Below are 15,257 nucleotides of genomic sequence, written 5' to 3'. Positions count from 1 at the left end.
AATGTAAATTAGTTCAACCACTATGGAAAGCAGTATGGAGGTTCCTCAAAAAGCTCAAAATAGAAATACCATTTGACCCAGGAATTCCACTTTTAGGAATTTACCCTAAGAATGCAGCAGCCCAGTTTGGAAAAGACAGATTCACCCCTATGTTTATTGCAGCACTATTTACAATAGCCAAGAAATGGAAGCAACCTAAGTGTTCATCAGTAGATGAATGGATAAAGAAGATGTGGTACATATACACAATGGAATATTATTCAGCCATAAGAAGAAAACAAATCCTACCATTTGCAACAACGCGAATGGAGCTAGAGGGTATTATGCTCAGTGAAATAAGCCAGGTGGAGAAAGACAAATACTAAATGATTTTACTCATATGTGCAGTATAAGAACAAAGAAAAACTGAAGAAACAAAATAGCAGCAGAATCATAGAACCTAAGAATGGAGTAACAGTTACCAAATGGAAAGGGACTGGGGAGAATGGGAGGGAAAGGGGGGATAAGGGCAGGGAAAAAGAAAGCGGGTATTACGATTAGCATGTATAATGTGGGGGGGGGGCATGGGGAGGGCTGTGCAACACAGAGAAGACAAGTAGTGATTCTATAACATCTTACTATGGTGATAGATAGTGACTGTAATGGGGTTTGTGGGGGGGACTTGGTGAAGGCAGGACCCTAGTAAACATAATATTCTTCATGTAATTGTAGAGTAATGATAACAAGAACAAAAAAAGACCTCATACAGTATGGAAGAATATGTTCATAAATGATATATCCGATAAAGGGTTGACATCCAAAATATATAAGGAGCTCACGCACCTTAACAAACAAAAAGCAAATAATCCAATTGAAAAATGGGAAGAGGATCTGAACAGACACTTCTCCAAAGAAGAAATTCAGATGGCCAACATGAAAAGATGCTCCACATCACTAATCATCAGGTAAATGCAAATTAAAACCACAATGAGATATCACCTCACACCAGTAAGGATGACCAACATCTAAAAGACAAACAACTATAAATGTTGGCGAGGATGTGGAGAAAGGGGAACCCTCCTACACTGCTGGTGGGAATGTAAATTAGTTCAGCCATTGTGGAAAGCAGTATGGAGGTTCCTCAAAAAACTAAAACAAGAAATACCATTTGACCCAGGAATTCCACTCCTAGGAATTTACCCTAAGAATACAGGAGCCCAGTTTGAAAAAGAGATATGCACCCCTATGTTTATAGCAGCACTATTTACAATAGCCAAGAAATGGAAGCAACCTAAATGTCCATCAGTAGATGGATGGATAAAGAAGATGTGGTACATATACACAATGGAATATTATTCAGCCATAAGAAGAAAAAAAATCCTACCATTTGCAACAACATGGATGGAGCTAGAGGGTACTATGCTCAGTGAAATGAGCCAGGCTGAAAAAGACAAGTATCAAATGATTTCACTCACATGTGGAGTATAAGAACAAAGGAAAACTGAAGGAACAAAACAGCAGCAGAATCACAGAACCCAAGAATGGACTAACAGTTACCAAAGGGAAAGGGACTCGGGAGGGTGGGTGGGAAGGGAGGGATAAGGGGGAAAAAGGGGGGGGGCATTACTATTAGCAGACATATTGTAGGGGGGGCACAGGAAGGGTTGTACAACACAGAGAAGACAAGTAGGGATTCTATAGCATCTTACTACGCTGATGGACAGTGACTGTGATGGGGTATGTGGTGGGGACTTGATGATGGTGGGAGTCTAGTAACCATAATGTTGCTCATGTAACTGTAGATTAATGATACCGGAAAAAAAATACCTTTGAAACCGAAATCAAAGGGAAAAAACAAACAAACAAACAGGTGGTGGAACAGATCTGGCCTGCAGCATGTACTTTCCCAAGCCCCAACTTTACCATTAACCCTGCTTCAATCAGGCCTCCTTTAGTTAATTTTACTGATGGTACTTGCCTGACATAATATTATTAAATTAAGAAATATAAGTGCTTGGTTTCCTAGAAAGGCCCTTACTTCAGTTTTTACTTTTTTCCAACCTCTCAGGTCCAAAGACATCTTAGGATTTAACAAAACATTATTCTCATAAAAGATGTGTTAATAAGCATCTAATGAGTGAACCTGCAAGCTCTATTACTTTGATTCAAATTCTTCCTCATTTGACATATTTGTGATATTCAAAGTAGTTCAAATAAGTTCCCTTAAACTAAACATTTAGGATACATGCTATACAAGTATGTAAAAGTTGCTTTATGTTTAAGGATCATACTTGCATCTGGGACAGGATTTGTAAAAGGCTCAGGCTCACTTATGGGCTCTGCACTCTCCTCAAAAGCAGTGTTTTCAGGCTCTGCTGCTTTGTGGTTCTGAGACTGGTCAAAACCTTCGTAGCGTCCTGCTTGGGCGGTGCGATTCATACACATGAGTGATATGCCAGCTATCACGATGCTGCAGAACAGGGTGACTGCTGTGATAATCATCTGCCAATGTTGCAAAAAGACGTTAGGCCACTTTTCACAATCCCACCTTAACAATCATAGTAGAATAGAGTTAAGGGCTCTTTTTTGGTGGAAAATGAAACATCTCTGTAGCTATAAATGCTATAGAATAGTGGTTATTCAAAAAGAGCAAGAGTATGGAAGGGATGTAGATTACTTATAGAGAAATTTGGATTGCTTGTAATCATGTAAGATTTTTAGATGCTTTTTTCTTCGTACATCAGTGTCACTGGTTTCCCCAATCAGTAATCTCAATGACTGCTTACAGACCTTTTCTTTACTTCAAAGTTTTTGCTTACTTTATTTAATACATAGTTCAAGCATACTTCAATAGAGACTTTGCTATGGTAATAATACTAAAAATATAGTTATAGCTAATACTTACTGAGCAACAACTATATGCCAGCACTAGTCTAAGTCCTTTATATGTATGATATTATTTATTCACACAATCCAATAAAATCCAAAATTACAAAACAGAAAAAAAGGATAGATATGAAAATCATTTGAGGAGGTTTTAAAACAACATATGTCTTTGGGCCCTACTCCTGGAGAATTCTGGTTCAGCAGGTTCCACAAACCTCCTAATCTGTAGCTTTTTATGCACATTTTTTTAAGAATAACTTTTTGTTTTGAAATACATTTATGACAGGACTGAAAGTCAAGAACTTTTAACTGCTAACTTATTAAATGGCTTTTAATTAATTACTCTTTCCTCCAGTAGAAGAAACGTAATTCATTAAGTAAATTTAAGAAGACTCAGTAAGTTTCAAACAATTGGAATTCCTCTGCTAAAAATGGACTTGGGTATGTAAAATCTTTTCATTTTGAGGGGTGGTATAACAAAGTCCAATATGATCACCAGTGTGATATGTAATAAGTTGGAATATCAAAAAACTTTATTTTCAAAATAAATTTTAATACAAGTGTAGCAAACACACTTTAAGGCAAGCTAAAAAGAAATGTTCTTAAGAACATACCTCACAAACTCTTCTCACCTGCTCTTTTCCATAAAAGAATGCTGAGTCAATGCTATCTCCATTATGTTTTCCAGTTATCAAAAGAACACCCACAAGGAGAGCAGGAATTCTGTAGTAACAAGGGTTTAAAGAGAGAGAATGGGCAGTGACTGTATGTATGGAACTATGTAAGCCAATAGAAAACTACCAACTTACCCCCAGCCAGATATTATGATGATTCCAACAGGAATTTGTATGCTCTCTCTCTTTTTCAAAAGAAATAAAGAAACTGCTAGAAGGCCTAAGAACAAGAAACAGAGATTGAAGGATAAATAATTACTCTGATGTTCAGACTTCATGCAACATTAACCAAGCTTATTTCAATAGTCGTCTGTAGTTTTTGTGCTAGAATTTATTCCTTCTAAATAAACACTGTCCCCAATATTTTGAAGCAGATTTTCTTAATTCAAAATCATTTGTGTTTTGCTTCCTACCATGTTTCTTTACTCAAATCTTGTTTTATACATGAGAACTTTTTCAAAAGCCCCACTCATTTAATTCTTTTGAGTAATGTGTTTGTAATCTAAGTATATTTAGAAAAAAAATTTTTTGACTGAATACTGAGCAAGTCTAAAAATAAAAAAACTTCCACTCTGCTGGTGCTAAGAAAGTATAGGCAATTTTTACACAATTTATTTTTGGAAAATGCCCCAAGTCTAAATGATGGACCTTAATACAAATATAATATGACTCAATACAAAACAAATGTTTTAAAGCTCTTGAGCTTTTCCTATAATTATACCCAATTACTTATACAAGTAACATCTTATTTAATAAGTTCTACGTAGCTATAGAATCTTAGAAGTTTAGGGTTGGAAAGGACCACTGTTTTAACACCTTTATCTTACAGATATGGAAACAAGGGTTTGCCCAAGCCACGTAGCCAGCAGAGGGCAGAGTAAGACTAGAAACCAAGGCTTCTGAGCCAAGCACTGTTTCTACAACTTAGATCCTTGGACCCCTAGAGTTCCTAAGACAATCTGCAGGATCTGAAAATTTCTATGAGAAAATTTAAGTCTTTTTGGTGTACTTTCAATGATAATCATCTATGACCATTTTATAACTGATGTACAGATTCATAATTTCAGGGCTTACATTTGGTTTTATATTAAGTTTGAGCCTGCAGGCCAAATGATATCACAACACAGTCCAAATGAAGGTTAGGTGTAGTTTGAAGAAAAGCAGTGAGCTAACCAGGTCACAAACCACAAATGAAAGAAAGGCAGGCCAAACTGAAGAAAAAAACCCTCACCAGAGAAGTGAGTTACATTTTACTTTTCAGGCTGTGATTCAGATTAGCAAAACAAGATTCTTTGTCATGTCAGTTAAATTGCTAATTAGAGGTACTGAGTTCATAGTTTTGTTTGAATCTCCTTTGTGAATTTGTTTTGGTTTTACGGTTGTATATTAGCTGCATAGAAGGAATCTATACCTAGATTTAAGGTTGTACAGATTAAGTAATACTGTGCTAGAAACAATATAAATCAACACTGAGGTCCTTCAGAGTTGTTTTTCTTTACAGAGGACCTACATATTATTCAAGTTTAAGGGATCCTATAATACCACTGCTTCTTCCTAAAATACATCTGTACACTTTAGAAAGGTTTTCAAAGCCCAGGGAAGTAAGTTACCAATCACAAAAGTGTGCCAGCTGTGTTACAGTAGCGAGTTATAATGTTCTCTTTAAAGAACTCAAGTTTCTAATGTTCATTATTCCTGCCTTATGGAAGATTGATATAGCAAACAGACCAGTCTAGCCCTGGATATCTCATAGCCAAGGCTATGAGAGCTCCTGCTTGAATCAGTTAAACCCTTTGGGCTGTATTTTCCTCATTTGAAATCCTCAAAATGAAGGATTTAAATTAGACCCAGAGTTTCCAAAAGTAGAGAGACTATAGGTGGCACAAGGGTGAAAAATTTTTTAGTTATGTGCTTATTTTAACATGTGCTTGAAAAACTTTAACTAGCACATGAAACTTGGGTTTTTACTGATATAAGACTTAATTTATTAAAGTGAAAAATGAATCAATTTTAAGGAAAAGTAAAAAAGGACAAATGATATGCAGATATAGCAAAACCATGAGAATAGTGTGTATACAAGTGAAACAAAGTAGCTGAATGGGATGATTTTAAAAAACATTTAGGCCTAAAATTCTGTTATATCATCATAATCTCAAGGTTAAAGTGCACCTTCATCAGGGTCAGAATTCAGAACAATGTCTCAGGTTAGATTTTGGCATTATGCTTGAGGAGGATTTTAGGGAGACTTGAGACATTGATCTATTTGCTGCTCCTTTATTTTCATTATAAATTTAGTCTTAAGAAATCTAAGTATTAGAGATTAAGTTGGTTCACCTGCATTTGGAAATAATGTCTTTAGGTTCTTTCAACTTGACAGGTCATGAAAATTCTTATGCTATGTAATGTGTTCTTGCCTTTAAAATGCATATATCTTCTTCTGTTTGCACTTTCTTTCTCATTCTGTAATTTCTCACATTGCTGCTTCACTTCAAAAGGCTGTTGATTTAGATGGGTCCTGCTTTTTATCCCAAAGGCATGAAGTCAAAGGCCTATCCCTCGAAGTCATTTCCTGACACCTGCCTCCTACAGTGGCTATAACCAGCCCTATCATTCCACACAGTTTCCTTTTACCGCTGTTCTACAGGTTCACATTCATGGTATGAATACAAACCAGCCAGACAGAATGTTTCACACACATACCAGAATGTAAGCATCCAAATAAATATTATACTTCAAAAATAGCAAAGTACTAAAACATTTTGAATATCCTTTTTTTGAGCCAGTTGAAATGAGAAATAGTCTTTCTTACTGGGTGCTCTTCCTTTTTCATACCCTTTCATTTCTTACTTTCATTGCTCTCATATTACCACTTCTCCCCCTAATTAATAATATATTCCATTTGTTGAATGCCTACCATCTGCTAGGCATAAATACCCATATTTTGTTTAATTCCAAAATAACTTTATAAGGTGTCATGACCCAGTCTTACACATGAGGAAACTGAGACTGCAAAAGTTAAGCCCCTTGTTTAAGCAGAATTTTTCCTCTAGCTTGGGTGGACCCTGACAGTGAGCTCTGGGAGATACCTGATGCCTCATTCCTCTCTGTCCATTCCCTCCTTCCTTTCTCCACCTGCTTTCAAGTGCCTTCTTGGTGTCTCCAAAGGGGAGCTGTGCTGACTGTGGCCTAAAGCCAAGGATCCTGAAGAAAAGAGCCATGTAACTGGAAACCACCTGAACCCAAGCAGGAACAGGGTACACCAGGGATGAGAACTCAGCTTTGCACACTGCCTATGTTAGTGTGTATAACTGCCTGAGAGAAATGCCTTAATTTTGTACTACTAGACTTCAAATAGATCATCAAAAGCTGAGGGCTTCTAGAAATAGAGAACAGGGAGACAGACCTAAATTTCCATTCATGATCCAACTTACCTGTCCACAGGTAGGTGCTATAGAGAGAACTATATAATAGAACAAACACCAGAATTTGTCCAACAAAATTTTTTTCTTTAACAAAATTCCATATCATCATTCCAGCACAGACAATAGACTGAAGAATAAATTATGAAAAAAAAGTCAGTCATATTCATATGAGTCATACTGTTTTATTCATAGAAAATGTAATTATTCATTTAAAATTATTGCTGAATATCATCTATTGCATACTAGTTATACTAAGATATTAAGTTTTATAAGAAACCCTTTTTATACAGCCTTCAAAATGTACACATTCAATTGAAGCATATGACAACATCCTAAATATGAACATTATATTAATATAATACTATTTTCCCAGAAAATATTAAACGTCTTCCCATTAATTATAATTTGAGATATGCAAAGGTTTAACTATAAAAATAAGATTCTGAGAGAGTTCAGTTTTTAACGATTAAATTATTTCTATTAAAAATGCAAAATTATCATCAAATACCATCATTAGCCTCAACTTTATTGAGTTCAAGACCTATTTCAATATTTAATAAACTAGACATAAAGAAACTAATCAAATTATAATTTATCGCATTTGGTATAAAATACTTATGATTTTATAACTGGAAAAACCCAGCAAAGTAATTTTCTCCTCTTTAGTAGTATAATCAATGAAAAAAGGATAGTTCTAAATACCTTACATTTACTAACCTGAGCAATGAGTAAGTTAGTTGTAAGCATATGCGGAAGCTGTTTATATTTCTTACCCAAAAGAAGAATAGCTAGAGACCAGATCTTAAAAGACAAAACATTCAAAAGTCATTCAGGTTTCTTAACCTTTATAATTACTTATTAAATAACCCAGCCTCTTTAACAAATCCTCTTTATCCTGATTCAGAAAGAAATTCCAGTATCTTATTTACATTAATCTGTCTAGTTCCCCAAAGAGTATTAAGGTAAATTACTATACCTAAAGCAAAATAAAAAGCATTGAGATGCAACCATATGGATGGTCTTAGAGGGTATTATGCTAAATGAAATAAATTGGAGAAAGGAAGACAAATACCATATGATTTCACTTACATGTGAAACCTGAACAACCAACCAAACAAACAAAACAGCAACAGACTCATGGATACAGGAAACTGTTGGTTACCAGAAGGGGGAAGGCTAGGCAGTGGATGAAATGGTGAAGTGGATTGGGAGGTACAAAATAAGTAAATCATGGGGATATAATTTACAGCATACGGAATGCAGTCAATAATACTGTAATAACTTTGTATGCTTACAAATAGTAACTTGACTTCCAGTGTGGATCATTTCATATAAAAATAGCAAATCACTATGATGTACACCTGAAACTAATGGGAGGTATATTATAGGCCAATTAAACTTAAAGAAAAAAAAAGCATGGAGAGATACTATCATAAATTAACTGTCCAAAAAATTATAGGGTCTTTAAGACCTTGACTAGGGCCATGTTATAACTTTCCGTACATTTGGTGGCTGGGTGGGACACAGGTTCACAGCCAACTATTCAGGAAAAGATCTTTAGTGGGAGATGCAGTTACATTCTAAGTTTTCTCCTCTTGATTCTACCATTTTGGCTCACAAGGTATCTAAATTCCAGATAGTCTTATTTCAAACAATACAGATTGCCCACCTTGAGATTAATCATCTTGTATTCCTTGTATTTAAAAGGATTGGGTTTCTATTCTGCCTACAGTGGCCAGGTAAACATGCTGGGTTGATTTCCTTCTTTCTTCTCCCTTCATTGTCAATCAAAATTTATATCATCTCTCTCCCCAAATTGCCTTATCAACGGGTATAGATTTCAAGAATAACAGGAGTGAAATTTCCTAAAAATTACATTAATCATGCATTTATCTGTTGCCAATATACACGTTCATCCCCACCTCCTTTCCTTTAACAGTAAAAGTTGTCTTTTTTTTTCCAGCCAGTATACTGCTTGACTTCCATAGGCAACTTGATCTATAAGATACTCTAGTTGTCAAATGTTTAAGTCTTTATTTTGAACAATATATATCAAGAAAGTTTCATTGACATTAAATGGGTGGTTGGATGTGACCCCGAAGACTCCTTCCAACCCTGTGATTTTACAGTAGTTAGTATTTGTATAGTGATTTGCCACTTGCAGAATACTTTTCACATATATTGTCTCACGTAATCCTTAAAACAACCCATGGACATAGGTAAAATTATATCAAAGGACACTGAAGCTAAGAGAGGTTAAGGTCACTCCACAGAGACATACAGCTAGTTTGGGATAGGTCTAAGAGTCAAATCCAGGACTAACTAAATCTGATGTCTTGTCTGCTGTATAACTCTTAATTCCCAACTGGAAAGAAAAAACTCAAAAGGTTGATAATACATTTTCTGGGCAGGCACTTGCTTTCTCTATTGCATAAGAAGTTAGATATTTAAATCCCTAATTTCCTGTTTCCAAGCTATTCTCAAACTCATTCTGCAGTTTTCATTCATTTTTACACTGGAACATACTTACCAAGGAGACCAGGCTGATAATACTTATATCAAAACTAACATTTTGGATGGCATAAGCCAATGGCTTAGGGTCCATAGTGGGAAAGGTCAGTAACCAGGCAGAGACATACATGATTGGCGCGGACACAAATGTGCTTATTACCATTCCTGAGGTTATCTGCAAAAATGAAATCAAATTGAGGAAGAGTCAAAGTCTCAGGTAAACAATTACCTTACACTGTAAAGAGCCATAGCACACAATAGCATTCTAGAGTAAGAGTAAGAGTCCATAGGAAGACAGCATAGAATCCAGCATGCCATTTAATACCATATTTCCCCTTTCTAAGAGTCCTTAGAAGAAAACAGTTCTATGAGACATCCCACTGCTTATGGTTATCTTCTACATTCTAGAAAGTAAACCATATTAATGATCTAATTAAACCAATGACCTGTTTCCTTCTGAACTATCGCATAAAATGTAAGGCAATAAAATCAATCCAAAATGAGAAAAAATGCTAGGCAGACATTTTACAGATTAAATAATGGAAATAAACTTTGTGAAATAATTTTCCTTCATGTTATATTTCAAAAAGTTAAATGCTGTATATAACATAAGCAATATCCTTAGACACGGTTAACAATTTGGTGTTAATTGATTTTAGCTATTTACTGCATTTGATGATGTGCTGGTGGTTGAATAATCAATGAATAAAACAGATTTTTTTCTCAAAATTTCAAAAATTACCTAAAATAACTTTTAGACTTAAGTATAAGTATACTAATAAAATACTTGAAACTAACAAAGGCTAATGAAAAAAATCATGGCTAAATAAAGACCCCAGATAAAATAACTCTATTGTTACATAATGTCTCCTTATTTACAACAAAGTAGCTTACAGATATCAAATTTTCATGGAAGAATGCTGATTTCTGTTTTAAAAATTCACTTTTCTACTAGCCATGCAAACAATCAGAAAGTGGTATATATACATACAATCTCTACTTCCATGTTGAACTGTGTTGCAAAGATAGCCACTCCCGGTGCTACAGGAAATACACCATACAAAAATGCATAATTTGATAAACTTGTATGGTTCACTACACTGTCGCCCTTGTCCAAGAGTTCCACCATTTCTCTGCACAGAAGGGGCAGCACCAGGCTGAAGGAACAAGAAATACATCATTTACTTGCTATCAAAGAAGGCTGGTCCCCAAGTGATACACTGTTCTGGTGAACTTGGCATTAGGTTGTTTTCCTCATGCCCAGAAGGTGTATCTATTTGCATGAACATACTGTCTGCAGGCCTACTTGTGGACATTTGTGGTAACAATCAGAATTCAACTTGGCACCATTTAAAGTATAACAGTATTCTAGATACACTTCAAATATCAGGGAAAAATTCCGATTTTTTTGTCCTGCAAATAATTTTCTTGCAAAAAATCCTAAGAGTTGTATAATTATAGCTGCTGTTTCTTGCTTTCTTTTTTCACTGAAATGCTAAAAGAAAAAAAGATTAACAATCTGAGCAAACTTTCTTAAGGAAAATTGCTAAAGTTCTTTTTGAAAAAAATTAATCTGATCTTTATTATGATTAGGGTTTTAAATAGTTCAGGTAATGATAACAATGCTGCTCAATTCGATTCTAAAAGCCAGTATTAAAATAGGTGTCTTACAATTAGCACTTCATCATTGTGAAGACAAAAAAGTTTAGCAAAGAGAACTGAAACAACTAGGTAGGGCAGAAAGTTAGTGAAATCCAGACCTGGTGAAGAGTCACTTGTTAAACAAATCCTTCAGTATACAGCAGTAGCTGAGTAAAGGGAGCTTTCTTTTAAAAAGAACAAGAGCAAGGTTGACAACATTGTCCCAGCAGCACCTAGAGAGTGGCCCTAAGATTGAATTAAAAACTATCCTTACATGTATTTTTTAAGTTAAAAAAGTAGATAAAAAAATAAAAGGAATCAAAGACCCAGAAAAAAGATTTTTAAAATGAGAATATTTAAGTTACACTTAGAAGTTGAAGTTGGTATTATCATTAGAACCATATTTATTACTGTGACAATACTAATTAATATTTCCAATGAGCATAACACCACCATAAATAACTTTCAGAACTTATATTCACTTTTATTATTGTATCTTAAAATACAGATACTATTTCACATCGCACTGGTCTAATGAATTTAACTGTCTATACAAGAGCTGAATTTAATGGGTAAGTATGCCCCAAGTACCTTGACTCATGCAATAAAATTACATCACCTATACCATGAAGATAACTCCATGGCTAATGAGCTCAATAAGCTGAAGAACCGTTAACTAAGGAGCTGATAAGAACTTTTTGATAGGCTAGGACTAGACAGTTGACAGTAATTATTCACTTTGACTTACCTGTATTTGAAAGTTCAACCACCCACCAAGTTATAGCATATTTCCCCCAAATTCATGAAAAACGTTTATATTCAAAATCATTGTTTTAATCATGACTAACAGGATTTTAATAGATTGAGAAAACTCAGAAATCCTGCAAAATTCCTTTCAAAATGGGGATGGTAGGAGACATTAAGTAAAACTATATAAAAACTGAAGAGAAACCAATAGTCTTTATCCTCTGACAGTAAAATGGAAAGAATAAGGAAACGACTTCCCACAATATACCAATCTCATGTCTTCCTTTAAATCACCATTACTCAGGAGAGATTATTACCATCACACTATTTAAAGCAGAAAATAGCTGCAGACATCCTAATGAATTGGCTAAACAAGGCTTTCACAAAATACAACCCCCAAGTTCAATAAGTGAAACTTACAGTTTAGCTGTAATGAGAAGAATTAGTACAACAAATGCTGACTTCTTCAGTTTCTTTATTTTTCCTACCATTGTCAGGCCAAGATAAAATAGGGCTGATCCAGAAAAAGAATTTGCAAGCCCATCAAGAAAATTTTCCATATACATGGGCACCTTTTGATCAAGAATAAAATTGAAGGCTATACCAATGAAGACCATGAATACTATTGGGTTCTGTAATACACGCAGAAGTCCAAGTCCCACAATTTTCACTTTGTTTTGAGAAGCATTGGGGGTGTCTTTCCACTTCTGAATTTCACAGAAGATAAACCCTATAGGGTTTAACATCATAAGAGATATTGGCGCCACCAAGTAAATGTACTGGAGATATTCTGGGTATGTAGTTTGATATAAAGCTTCAACTGCAAAACATGAATTGAAATTCATTTAAAAATGATTACCACATAATACATTAATGAGTTACGTATATATGCTTAATTACAACATACTGTAAATTAATCTAAATAGTGCAGAATGACCTCATTATAGACTAGTTTTGGAAAAGTACATTTTAGTAATAAAACTGAAAAGGAACACAAACACATTATATTAAATGATGTTAGCTTGATGATAACTTAAAAATTATTTTTAGTAAAGTCCACTAATTTTTACTATGTAGAGGCTAAAACTAATCTCAATAAAAGAGCAGAATTGTAGAATTCTTAAAAGAGACAATTCAAAATAAAGACCTAGTAATAAATTAAACATTTAAGTAGTAATGGCAATAGTTGTTGGTTCCCTTGAGAGGTTTCACTGGACTGATGAGGCAGAAGCCAGACTCCAGAGGATCGAGGAGAGAGCAGGAGACAGCAAACCAAACACAAACACTGCTGTGATCAAGTCCTAGCTATACAGCCAAAGCAGTGAAGATGGAAGATGTCTGACAGATAGAAAGCAGAGGAGTCAGCACCTTGGAGGTTCCTACCAAGCCCAAGAATTACGTGTAGTTAGAAGTTTAGGAGTTGGAGTAAGTCAGATAGCAAGCTGTTTAATTTAGTATCTCCCAGATGACTAGGTACAGGATGTGGCCATGGAGTGGGTGGTTGAAATAGAGTCCGATGGACAGTTCATATGGATGCTGAAGCCAAACAGCATGGGAGAACTTGGGAATAGAGATGACAGGGAGCCAGATTATTAGTCTTTACTGGGTGAGAAAGTGACCAGGCTGATGATGTCAGCAGATGACAGCACTAATACCCAGGGAACACGGACCTGGCAGCAGCTCTCACAAACACACCGCAGAAAGCCTAACAGAGACACGAGGTGGCGGGGAGGACGCCAGCCCTGCCTGCCACTGCTCATGTGGTGTGCAGGTGGAAAGAAAACAAGCAGCCTCCATTTCAGAGGAATGACAGGGAATGAATGCCTGCAGGAAAACTGGTGATATGCTGAAGAATTAGGGATGGAAAGGTGTGTCTAGAAATGTTTGGGAGAGGAATACAGTTGAGTCACATCAATGCACATTTAACTATGGAAAATTTATCTACACTTTCTTAGGAAAACGAAAGTTTCATTTTTTTTCATAAAGCATCTTCTCAAATATGAGCTAATTACCTCACTTGTTCATTGAAGAACAATAGTAGAGAAAAAATCTGGCTGTGTTAGACTTATGAGGGTATAATATACACAGACTATGTGTGATTTATTTTGTGGATGACTTAAGAAATTTTTCAAGGGTCTGACTGTATGTGATGACTTTAGAAACTAACCACTACATAAGATGAGTCTCCTTGAAGGGGGTAGGAGGGTTGGACCAGACTTCTACCAGTTTCTTGGTGGACATCAGGTTGGTGGCCTGGTCTTAGGTTGATCACAAGTTAGAGCCATGGAGTAAGCAATCTGGTCTCTAGGCACATTCTAGGTAATGAGTTCTAAAATTCAACCTAATATATATAAAGGCTTATTCATAAATGACTTGAGGTTGAGAGAGAAAGATAAAAAAGAACAGCCACAGTCACCTGCAAGAAGAGAGGTAATTATGTGAAAAAATGTTAAAGGTTAAGTTTCTCAATTTACATTAAGATAAAGTTACACAGGTAGGAAAATATATTTGTTTACTTAGGATATCTAAGTTCAGTTAATTTCAAGCACTTGTTCTGTTAAAGTTACATAATCAGATTATATAACCTCTAGAAGTTCACCTTGTTCTCATTAGCTAAAACCTACTTTTTAAAAATAAGATTCAATTCCCTTTTTTTTTTTTTCAGCTAAGCACATACAGAGATCTATAATATCTCCAAATGAAGCAGTGGTTAAACAAAACATTTAGTTACTTAAGTTTCACAAATTCTTTCGATTGATCTCCACATTAGGTATACTAGCTCTATATCTCTTAGTGGCTTTCATTCAGGTTTTTACAAGGTTTTATCTTTTAAGTAAAAAAAAAACCAAAACCATTTTGATACCTTTGTAGACAGCTACACTTTTTCTGATTGCATATTCTATCTCTAAGAGAAAGGCATACTTGCCCACAACTTAAGTTTTAAAATACAGAGTGTATTTTGGAAAAGCCTTGTTTTCGATCTGAGCACCAGAATTTTCCCATGTAGCCAAAATAAACGTGAGGGATGTCCTTTGACAACTTATAGCACACAAAAATTTCAGAGATTTATTTTCCTGGCACACTAGCACGTAAGCACCATCAGATAATAGATTGGATTGTTTTAAAAGCTCAGTGCAAATTCAAGAATAGTCTTCATTATGTATGGTTAGCCAATCTTCTTTTGCAGGATCTTTTGTATTTTCTCCTCAATTCCTACTACTACCACTAGTCAAAAATCTCAAAACTGGGTTACTTAATGTTTTTACCAGCCTGTATTCTTTTGGTTTTTCTTGACTACCCACTTCATCCACTTTATTCACTGCTGACAATGTTGTCTGAATTCTAATTTTCAAAAATTAAGATTTGCCCACAGCTTTCACCATCCACAAGAACAGCT

At 35.2% G+C, this 15,257-nt stretch overlaps 1 protein-coding gene across 2 annotated transcripts in view; it reads right to left on the bottom strand.

Annotated features, from left to right (window-relative positions):
- The window catches only part of GPR155 (G protein-coupled receptor 155), a 49,293-nt gene that overhangs the window by 19,040 nt on the left and 14,996 nt on the right, over window positions 1-15,257 (bottom strand). For both annotated transcript variants that reach the window (XM_036876954.2, XM_036876955.2), the window contains 8 exons: window positions 12,281-12,680; window positions 10,464-10,629; window positions 9,492-9,647; window positions 7,679-7,762; window positions 6,971-7,088; window positions 3,675-3,759; window positions 3,498-3,588; window positions 2,271-2,481 (listed from right to left, as the gene is read on the bottom strand). In XM_036876954.2, the coding sequence (XP_036732849.1) occupies window positions 2,271-2,481; window positions 3,498-3,588; window positions 3,675-3,759; window positions 6,971-7,088; window positions 7,679-7,762; window positions 9,492-9,647; window positions 10,464-10,629; window positions 12,281-12,680 (1,311 nt within the window). The remainder of the gene's footprint in view (window positions 1-2,270; window positions 2,482-3,497; window positions 3,589-3,674; window positions 3,760-6,970; window positions 7,089-7,678; window positions 7,763-9,491; window positions 9,648-10,463; window positions 10,630-12,280; window positions 12,681-15,257) is intronic.

The sequence above is a fragment of the Manis pentadactyla genome, chromosome 6 (assembly GCF_030020395.1).
Source record: "Manis pentadactyla isolate mManPen7 chromosome 6, mManPen7.hap1, whole genome shotgun sequence".
Classification (NCBI taxonomy): domain Eukaryota; kingdom Metazoa; phylum Chordata; class Mammalia; order Pholidota; family Manidae; genus Manis; species Manis pentadactyla.
Note: the sequence above shows the minus strand (reverse complement) of the source record. Positions and strands in the feature narration are given on the sequence as shown.